The sequence below is a fragment of the Simochromis diagramma genome, unplaced genomic scaffold, assembly GCF_900408965.1.
Source record: "Simochromis diagramma unplaced genomic scaffold, fSimDia1.1 OVJJ01000816.1, whole genome shotgun sequence".
Lineage (NCBI taxonomy): Eukaryota > Metazoa > Chordata > Actinopteri > Cichliformes > Cichlidae > Simochromis > Simochromis diagramma.
In genome coordinates this window covers 18,173,093-18,183,328 of record NW_024386908.1, presented here as the reverse complement: position 1 = coordinate 18,183,328, position 10,236 = coordinate 18,173,093, and the positions used below count along the sequence as shown (strand labels likewise).

General features: G+C 41.7%; 1 protein-coding gene across 1 annotated transcript; it reads right to left on the bottom strand.

Moving 5' to 3' along the window:
* Nucleotides 1-4,667: 4,667 nt before the first annotated feature.
* On the bottom strand, nucleotides 4,668-9,788 carry LOC120736072 (tetraspanin-8-like). Its single transcript, XM_040036028.1, has 10 exons — nucleotides 9,619-9,788; nucleotides 9,246-9,314; nucleotides 9,045-9,161; nucleotides 7,450-7,524; nucleotides 7,136-7,231; nucleotides 6,611-6,721; nucleotides 6,494-6,529; nucleotides 6,318-6,401; nucleotides 5,828-5,955; nucleotides 4,668-5,069 (listed from the first exon to the last, which is right to left on the bottom strand). Exons 1-9 carry the CDS (start codon nucleotides 9,676-9,678, stop codon nucleotides 5,833-5,835), a joined length of 771 nt encoding a protein of 256 aa, XP_039891962.1. The 5' UTR covers nucleotides 9,679-9,788; the 3' UTR covers nucleotides 4,668-5,069; nucleotides 5,828-5,832.
* Nucleotides 9,789-10,236: the final 448 nt, after the last annotated feature.

The following is a 10,236-nucleotide window of genomic DNA, read 5'->3' as shown; positions in this document are numbered from 1 at the left end:
ACGATATGTATCGCGATATAATGTCTTCTCAATAGGAAAATACAACTATCGCGATAGACCTCATCTCTCTCATTTACCTTTTTTTTTTACCAGAAAAAGCCGGCAAAGACAAGAGGATGGAGCGAGCTGTGGCCGTGTGTAAGAGAGTGGTGGCCACCTTCAGTTCCTCTTGGAAGAAGAAAAGGGAATTGGCTGCTGCTCAGGAGGAGCTTCACCTACCCCAGCACAAGTTAGTGACAGAGTCACCCACCAGGTGGGGCTCACGCCAAAAAATGGACCAGGACCGTCCGACCTTCAGTTAGCCATTCCGGGTGTCTCTCGTCAACTAGCAGCTGATTCATTTGTGCTGCCAGACGCTCGTGGAGTGCAGTCAGCTTCTTTAGCCAGTAGGCGTGAACCATGTCGGGCCCTGGTGCTGTCCAACTCTTCATACTGGAGACCCTTTCTTGGATATCTGCCTTGTGATGGTTACTGGACCCTGTTCAGGGAGGTCGCTGTGGTCTGCCCTCAGATCCACTAGCCTTGCCGTTATGGGTTGCGTCCTTCTCCCATATGCTCTTCCAGTATTGCTCCGTCTCCAGCCTTGGTGGTGCTGTTCTCTTATTGGTCCCTTGCCACTGAGAGTACACCTTTGCTGGTTCTGTGGAGCACAGCTGGTTTATTCTCCTGCCTTCTATCTCTCTGGTGTACCTCCTCAAGCGGCTGGCCAAGGCTGTGAGTCTTTGCTTGTTTCCAAGGCCTCAGGTATGGACAGCTTGCTGTATTTCTTATGCACCTTCTTTGTCGCACCTTTCTGCAACTCCATTAGTTGGCTAACCTCCCTCCGTGCTACTTTGATCTTGCCCTTGTGGCTGTTCAACTTGTAACCAAGCATCTCACTGATCACTGCTGCCATATTGTAGATCAGCTTGTTAGTGTCAGTAATCGTGGTTGTAGGTATTGTCCGTAGTGCTGCATTAACATCATCTAGCAGACCTTCTGAGGGTACTTCACGTAATCTTGGTAACCGGCTACGGGGGATCCAGGTTTCAAGCTTGGGAATGATCCTATTTTTCAGGTCAGCTCCTCTCGCACTCAACGATCCTTCTCCTATCGCACTTGGGGCTATGTACCCAATCTCGGGTGGGGGTGATGATATCTCCCCCCTGACTCCTCCTTGCCGTAGCATTTGTGTTGTACCTCGTCTAGCTGTGAGAGCAGTCCCTTCTTTCGAATGTTGGAACACTGAGCTACTAGTTGTTTCGCCGTCATTGTGGATGTTGGGTATCGAAGAATCCATAGGTCCCTCATCCTATTCATGTAGCCCCTTCCGCCGGGGTTACTTGCGTAGTAGCATTCCAACAATGCCCTGTTTTCGTCTCTTGCCCACCGATGCCTTCTTGTTCCAGTAGCCCATCAGTAGCTCGTCAGGGTGCCCTGGTTCCTCAACACCTGACGCGGACCTTGTTGATCCGGGCGACGTCCGAGCCGGCATGCCTTCATTTTTATCTGTCTCGCTCATGTCTGCGGTAGGCTTGCTTAGCATAGGGGGTCTAGCCTTAGGACCCTTACTGGATACAGACGCCCCAGGCAGGAATCGAACTTGCGATCCTCTGTTCCAAAGGCGTGTAGTCTAACCACTACGCTATCCAGCTGCTATAATGCATATACATATATATATATATAACATATATATATATATACTTATACTTACTGTATATGTATATGTGTGTGTGTGTATGTTGCACCTTGCATGTGTACCTAGGATTTAAAGAATGTTCTGTTAGCATCTTTATTTTAAAACTGTTGGAAAAGCTCAGCTATACAACAAAGAGAGATTGAGAATTTCCTTTTAGTTCTCAGTTTATTTGATATTGACAAAAGTTAGTCAATTTTGTCTGTTCTTCTGTAAAAAAAAACAACCTAAGATTTATTTTTAGAATTAATATTTTGTTTCTAAGTGGAAGTGACAATTTAGTAGTCTGTTTTGTTTGTTCTATTTTCAAACTTAAACGCTTTAGCGGCTGCTTTTTGTTTAGTTTGCAATATTTGCCTTTATTTATTTGAAACTGAAGTCTCATTTTCCTTAAGTACATCTGCCCTGTTTAACTTATTATGGGAAATAAATATTTAAATCAAAACAAGCTGCTGATTATTTCACATTTTACTTGTGAGCAACGGCACATTTAAATCTTACAAATTTAGTTATTTGGCTTATATCGTGATGTATATCGTTATCGCCTGAAATGAAAAAAACATATCGTGATATGAAAAAATCTTATATCGCCCAGCTCTAGCCGGGGTCTACCAAACCAGCCAAGACCCCAGGTGCAGGCTGTGTAAAGTAGTGATGTGTCTTTGAAGTGAACGACGCAAGCTGGCTCCGTGGGTTGTTTTTTTTCCCCCTTTTTTTCCTTTCCTTCACACTTTTTTCCGCTTCACTCCGCACGCGAGCCTTGTGCTTTTGGCTGGGCAGAGGGGGGAGGGGCGGTAGTTACACTCCAGGAACAGAGTGGGAGGGAAAGAGAGAGAAAGAGAGAGAGGGACAACAACGTCACATTAGAAAGGTATAGTAATCATCCACAACTATTTTCGGTTGTGGATGATAAAGGATTCAGAAAGTTTATTCATGCGGGCCCATATGACAGAGACTATGCATCTTCTTTTTGTTTTCATATTTTAATTTATATTTAATTGTGTTGTGGTTTGCAGTGTTTTGTGTTGTTTCACTTTTAAAAGGAAAAAGCTGAAAATTTAAATAGTTAAAAGTTGAAACATAAATAGTTGGTTTTTGTATTATATGATTTATTTATTACATTTTATGTGGAATGAATGAATAAAAGTATATTTACGGTGGCCCCTAGAGACAAAGCACGTACAACTCCAAAACACGTACAAACTCCAAAACACGTACAAACTCCAAAGCAAACTCCAACAGAAGTGCTCCAGGATGCTAGGGGCAGTGTTGAGCTTTTTTTACTTAGAGGCTGCACAAGCCAGGAAGTACCAATGACCGGATTTGGTGTGTGGTAGTAACAGGTAAATGAAAACTTTTTCGAATTATTTGAATATATATAAATGCTTATGTATAAATACACAAACAATACACATATGCTTTCAGTTGTGTAATTTAAGTGATCTAGGTAGCTCTTTTGCTACCTGATTAGCAGTTTTGGAAGTTCAGTTAATGCTAGAAATGTGTTTTGGAGTTTGTACATGCTTTGGAATTTGTACATGCTTTGGAGATTGTACGTGCTTTGTCTCTAGGGGCCACCGTATATATTTATACATAAACATATATAAACAAAACCAATTTTTTTTTACATCAGTAATTCCTTTTGTGCATAATTTTCTATTGTTGTTAATAATAAATTAATTAAAGCAACAAAATAACCTGAAGAGCCGGTTGGGAGCCGAAAGAGCCGGCTCCTTTTAGTGAGCCGAGCCAAAAGAGCCGGTTCTCTATAAAGAGCCGGAGATCCCATCGCTAGTGTAAAGACGCCTCTGAGACAATCCAGCACATAACAGCAGGGTGCAAGATGCCAGCAGACAGGGCATACATGGAACGCCATAACCAAAGTCCCAAGGTCAAAATTGGAGATGCCTCCTACAGTGGTTGAGAATGACCGACCTAAGATCCTGTGGGACTTCCAGATACAGACAGACAAATCAATCGGACATAGTACTGGTGGACAAGCGGAGGAAGATAGCCGTATTGATAGACGTAGCTATACCGACTGACAGCAACATCAGGAAGAAGGAAGATAAGAAGCTTGATAAGAACAGAGGGATCAAGAAGATGTGTAGGGTAAAGGCAACAGTGGTCCCCATGGTATTCAGAGCACTCAAACCCTATAAGCTCCTATGATCAGGGCCACTTTCCTCTCCTTGTGGGCTCCATAATCTCCCACTATGGTGATCATCATAGTGACGGCGTAGAAGATGAAGAGTTTGATGGTGCAGCCCTCCAGCAGCAGACTGATGAAGGAAGTGTCATGAAGAGTTTACTTGGCTTTGTCAAAGAGCATGTTTGTCTTTTAGATACATCACTTTGGCATTTTTTATATTTATTTACACTAAGCAATACCTGCAGCTCTAAAGAACCGACTCCAAAGCTTAATACTGAGATCATGATTGTTATTGGCCTTATAAAAGTTTCTTGATTATGGTGGGAATGAGTTTGAGGCAGCTGTTGATCTGAGCCATGTTTGCAGCTGGAAAATATAGTAAAAATAACAGCACTGCTCCCAGAGTGCAGAGGAGTTTTATTTCTCTGGGGAGAAGGATTTCCAGTAAACCAAAGAGAGGGGCATGTGTTGGTTGGATTTGAAAACTTCTGTGAATGTAGGGCCAGTCTGAACATGACCTCCTACGATCAAATCCAGATGTGGAAGGAGAGTGAATTTACTGGAACACTGTAAGCACATTTTATTTTTTTTTAAAATAACACATTTACACATATAATTAAGTACAGTGATGTAGGTTATGTCATTTTTATGCTACTTATTTTCATGGAAAATGTCTGGTGTTCACATTAATTACATCTTCCATATCAATAGTACTGGTAATGGGTTTTGACTGTCTGTACAATTATGCATACAACCTGCTGCAGTTGTTTTTCGTTTGATTTGTGTTGGAAAAAGTTCCTTTACAGCAGTGAAACAGAAAAAAATTTCAGACCGACACGGTTTCTTTTTTCCCCTTTTAATCCTGTAACATGGTTAGATTTACAGTTTTAATCAGAAGAAAATACGACACATAGAGACGTCAAAAATGCAAAGATATACAAAAATATTTCCCTTATAAACATTTTTACAAGCAGCTGCATCATCACAGCACTCAGGTTTCAAACTGCAAGCTTGGAAGATTCTGTCCTACTAACAAACTTCACATGAGGTCGCAAAAGAATGTGGCTTTTCTTTTAAATACATTTAATATTACCATGACAAATCGAATCAGTAACATTAACACTGCCTTCCACAAACACAGCAGGTTACACGAGTCCAGCTGTGAGTGGTCTCAGGGATCTCAAGATGGCTGATAGCTGGTGGAAGCTGCCAGCTCTGTTCAGAGATGGAATGCAGGAAATTCTGTGAAAGAGATTTTAATTTAGAGATCAAAGACTGTTTTTACAGTAATGGTATTTAAGGTGAAGACTTTAGAGCCAAAAGTAGGTGAATTTTCTTCAGCAAAGAGTGAAGAAGCTGGAAACTAAAAGGGTGAAATTGTACAAATTTCATTTTGAATTTAAAAACTTTTTTTTAACACAAACACAGAAAAGTCCACGTGAAAAGAATTATTTCTATGCATCAGAAAAGCAATTTTGGCAGATAAGAAATTAAGAAATAAAACTGCCATTTTGGGTGATATTATGCTCGATTCCCTCCTGAAATGTTGGGATGGTGTTATTCAGACTAGTGGGCTGGAGAAAGCAGTTAAGCTATTGAGATGGATTTCTTATGACTGACTTTTTGGCCCAATATTTACGATAATAAGTTTAGGATATGGGTCTCAAAAGGTTTAACTACTTATTATTCTCTTATCCATGAGGGGGCATTCTTGAGCTTTGAAACATTAAAACAAAAATATGGACTAGGTCAAGACCATTTTACAGGTATTTACAAGTCAGGCATTACTTTGATGAAAACATTAAAATTATAATAGAAAACAGTGAATTGGGCTTTGTGGGCTTTGTGGAGCACTGTTGTTATCAAAAAATTAAAAATTAAAAACAAAACAAAACAGAAAAGCAGTGAAATTTTTCATGCTGCTTGAAAAATATTTCACTTTGAAATTCAAGAAGAAAAAAAACAGGACTGTATGAAAGAAAAAAAACAATGCATCGTACTTTGGCTAGTATGCCGGGGTGTTGTGCAGCTCCTCGTATTTTGGTGGCATCATGGAGACCACAATGGTGGGTCTGTTTGGGTAATACAGCTGGTGAATCATGATGGAGGACAGAATCATGCCAAGCAGCTGTCAGGGAACACAGGAAGCTGAGTTAAACATCTGCAGGTTGTGAAATGTTGATTCTGATTCTGTATTCATAATGAACTAATATTATAATGAACTTAGACTCAAACTGCTATGTATTTACGTACAAGATGATTTTTCACAAATTTAGATTTTAGTACTAGTTTACTTTTTGTTCCACTACAGATGCTGTAATTCTTCGACATTTGATGGAGAAGATGGAGAATTCAAACTTTGTAGAAAAAATATATTACATGTATACTATGACTTTCTCATTGTCACATAAATAATAGCAGGGACTAAATGCAGAGAATGCAGATGTGACATTTATGCTACCGAATCCTTGAATAATTGATAATACTCACAGCTAGAACAGCCAGAGTGAAGCTGACCACAAGCATGATGTTGTAATGAAACTGGATGTGGTCCATGATCGTGGGAAAGCAGGTCTGAAAATAGAAGGAAAAATAAAAAAAATGTCAGGTTCTGATATAAACTGAGGAATGATTTAAGCTTTTCAAAAGGGTGCTGGGTCGCTCACCTTAGTGTAGACGGACATTCTCTGCAGCATGAAAGTCTGGAAAAGTTACAGAAATAAAGACGTTACAAACTGTGACACACCGTGACCAGTGAAGCAAGTGGGTGCATCGATACTCACGTTGTTTTCGACAGTCTGACACTTGCCCTCCTTCTCCTCCTCCTGGCTGCACACACAGGAGTCGGGGATGTTCTCCCAGTCTTTGTAGCTGAACAGACCACAGCAGTGAAACTACAAACAGCAGCAGGAGAAGAAAGAAAGAGGAGAGTTACTCATCTTCAGGAGGATCATCAGCTGGAAATAAACGTTAAAAAGTGTGTGAGGGTTTCTTTTTCCCCCTTTTGAATTTTTTTTTTAGAAAAAAGTGATCAAATTACTTGTGGATAGTTTGCCTGCTCTTATTCTGAAAGCTCACTTGCTGCCAACTATCAACTGTATATAAATAATGGCACAGTGTATTATGTCATGTTTCAAAGCTCATCTGATGTTATTTTACATCATCACCAGTTTGCAAGTGCTAAATCTTTTATGCCCTGATTGAGTGCATCTTTTTTCCATGAATGTAACTTGTATGTAGCAACAACAAAAGAAAAACTCATTTTAAAAAGATTAAGAGATTGCAGCGAGCGAGTTAGAATAGCTCACCTTCTCCTGAATGACCTCAGCCATGTTCCTCACATCCTCTGAAGATTTGTCCAGAGGCACAAACCTCCTGAAAGTCTGCTCCACGATGCCTTTGAGCTGCAAAAAACAAATATTTTTATAGCATGTATTACATTTATATTTTAAAAATTAAAGCATTTTAATGGTTATGAAAGATAATATGGGTAAGGTAAAGTAATGAAAAAGTAACTGTATTTATATGTGTTGATTATTTTAAAAAAGCATGATTTAAAAAGTTTTTCCAGTTAAATCAAATAAATCTCTTCACATGACTTCGTCCAGCATCCTGCCTTTACCTGAGGATGAATGATGGCAGCGGGGATTCCAATTATGAGCATCACCAAGCATCCAATGACCATAAACACCAGGAACTGCAGAGGAAAATTCATTCATTTTCTTAAACACTTGCATTATCAAATCATGACTATTACATTTGTCACAGATGGTCTTCATTAAGAAATACAAACAGCCCATAATGGAATGAGACTAACAACCCATATGGAAAAGATATATATAAATCTTATAAAGTTTGTATCTGTCTTGTGTGAAACTTGTATGAAAAGCATACAAGAGTGAAAACAGATATAAGATCCCTAGAAAAATTATATAAATGAAACTTGTATGTTTTGGATACTTACTAAAACAATATATGAAAGTGGCTACTTTCATGAGTAAATCATATAAGCCTTATATGATTCATTATATGAAGTAGGCCACATCTTATGCAAGTCTTTTATAAGTTTTTTCCATTTCTTTTCAATGTGGGAAGATAAGAGAAAGCAAAACTAAACACAGCAAACAAGATGGGAGACCATCAAAATAAAACCGTTCTCTGCTGCCTGTTGGAGCGGGGGGGCTAGGAGGAGGAGTTGGCTGTCCGATTGGGGTCTGGAATGTGAGGCCTCCCTGCTGCTGCCGAGTCGGGTCGGTCTGCTTCTCTCCACCCCAGGGAAAAGGGAAACACTACCTGGGTCTGGGTGCAGTTTCCCCCTCCAGGGGCAAGGGTATCTAGACCTGGGGCTTAGAGTACGCTTGGGGAGTGTGATTGTGTGTACAATGTCTCTTTGTGTCTGTCTCCACGTTGGGTGAGTGTTGAGTAAGTGCATATGAGATCATGAGGGTGGGAATGGATGTCTGTATCTGTGTGTGCCTGTATGTCTGTGTCTATATGTCAGGTTGGGTATCAGACGCCACCTCTCTGGGGACATCTCAGGCCCTCCAAGGTATGGAGGCCTATCTCCCCCACCACTTCCCCTGCCAGTGGCAGACGCCCTCAGACATCGGTGCATTGGTTGTTCTTTGTATCCGGGCATGGGCGTCCAGGTACACACCGGCTCACTCCTTGGTGGCTGCTTGTCGGGGCCTGGAGCCTGGGTCTCGCTCGGGCCACTTCGGGGGTGGGGTGCCCTCAGCCTCTCTGCCTGGGGCTCAGTCACTCTGGCACAGCTGGCTGCTGGCGGAGCTCACGAGCACGTCACTGCAACCCCCCCTGGCTTCTGCTCCGCGGCTGCTGAGTGGCCCTTCATCTGGGGCTCTCATCAGCTCTTTCTGGGATAGTGGTGCGGCTGCCCCTCTGTTGGTCTTCCTTGGTCTCTTGTGTTCTGAGGGCCTCTGGATGTCTGGAGTTTTGATCTCCTCCATACCTGCTTCATGCCCTGGAGGACGGGGCTGTGGCCCCCCCACACCCTCTAGCAGATCATTACATGAAGGAACCTTTTAATACAAGCGCATCCATGCTCACAGCTGTACACACGGGTGCTCACACACACAAACTACACCCTTTTTGGCTCCTACCTCAAAGCAGAGCACCATACTGTAATGCAAAGATAATAAAAATGAGAAAAACCCAAAACATCCCCAAAACTTAAAACCAATGACAGTCTGAACTCACCATGATCAGGGCCACTTTGCTCTCCTTGTGGGCTCCGTAGGCTCCCAGCAAGGCGATCATCATGGCGATGCAGCCCACCATGTAGAGGATGAAGAGTTGGGTGGAGCGACCCTCCAGCTGTGGACAAAAGTGTCACGAAAGGTTAGTGGGCTTTGTCTGTTTGTTCCCACATGTTACATTTATGTTTGAATGTGTCCTCACGTTGTATCCTCGAATGTCCATGAAGAACTGATACCACAGAGCGAGGGCGATGGCTACTCCACCAACAACCTGAACAAACAGAAACAGTCTGGTTAGAGCTGCTGGATCCTTTAAACACAACCAGGATATGAAATGACTGCACAGCCACGCACGTGGACGAGCACAACAACAAACTCTGAAAGTAAGAACAAACATGTCGAGTTGATGTCGGTTTATTTTACTCTTCTAAGCTTCGGTTTCATTTAATTGTAAAAAAGGAGGCAAATGTGGTTGTTTTTGACTGCTGCGTCTGCCTGCTGACTGGTTGAAGTCTTTAAGGAGATTCTGGATTAAATTCTGCAATTATCATTTGCTAAATAATCTCTTTACTCACCATGAAGAATATGTTGAAGACAGTGAAGATGTGTTTGAGGCAGATGTTGATCTGAGCCATGTTTGCAGCTGGAAAATGCAGTCAAAATAACAGTACTGTTCCCAAAGTCCAGATGAGCTCCGACTGCAGCGAAGTGAAGTGAAGTGAGAGGAGAGCAGCTTAGTGAGCTGCTTTTAAGGGTTTCAGGGCTTTGCTGGGCGGGACGTCCGGTAAGTTAGAGGTGGAAACTTCTGTGGAATGCTTGTTTAACAAGGGGAGGTTCAAAGCAGGGTCTCCCTCCTTCCAGTAAATCCAGCGGAAATAGTTGTTGCTGTGAGCAGGGACGGAAGCTGTTCACAGACTGGCTGGAGTGGAGGAGAGGGCGGTGTTATGCCCCGTTTAAAACAATCCAGATGTGGAGACATGACTCATTTTACTTTTATGAGAATCTGTCGTCAGCAGGAGGAGAGATAACTTACTGAAAGTCAGTTTATTGTTCTACAGTTTAAAGTAGATTTTACTGCATCTGCACACAATGTACTCAGAGTTTTTTTTTAATAAATGAGATATGTTTATAAGGGTACTGCACTTATGCACAAAGATTTGTATATAACTTTTTATGTTGTATCATATCTGCAG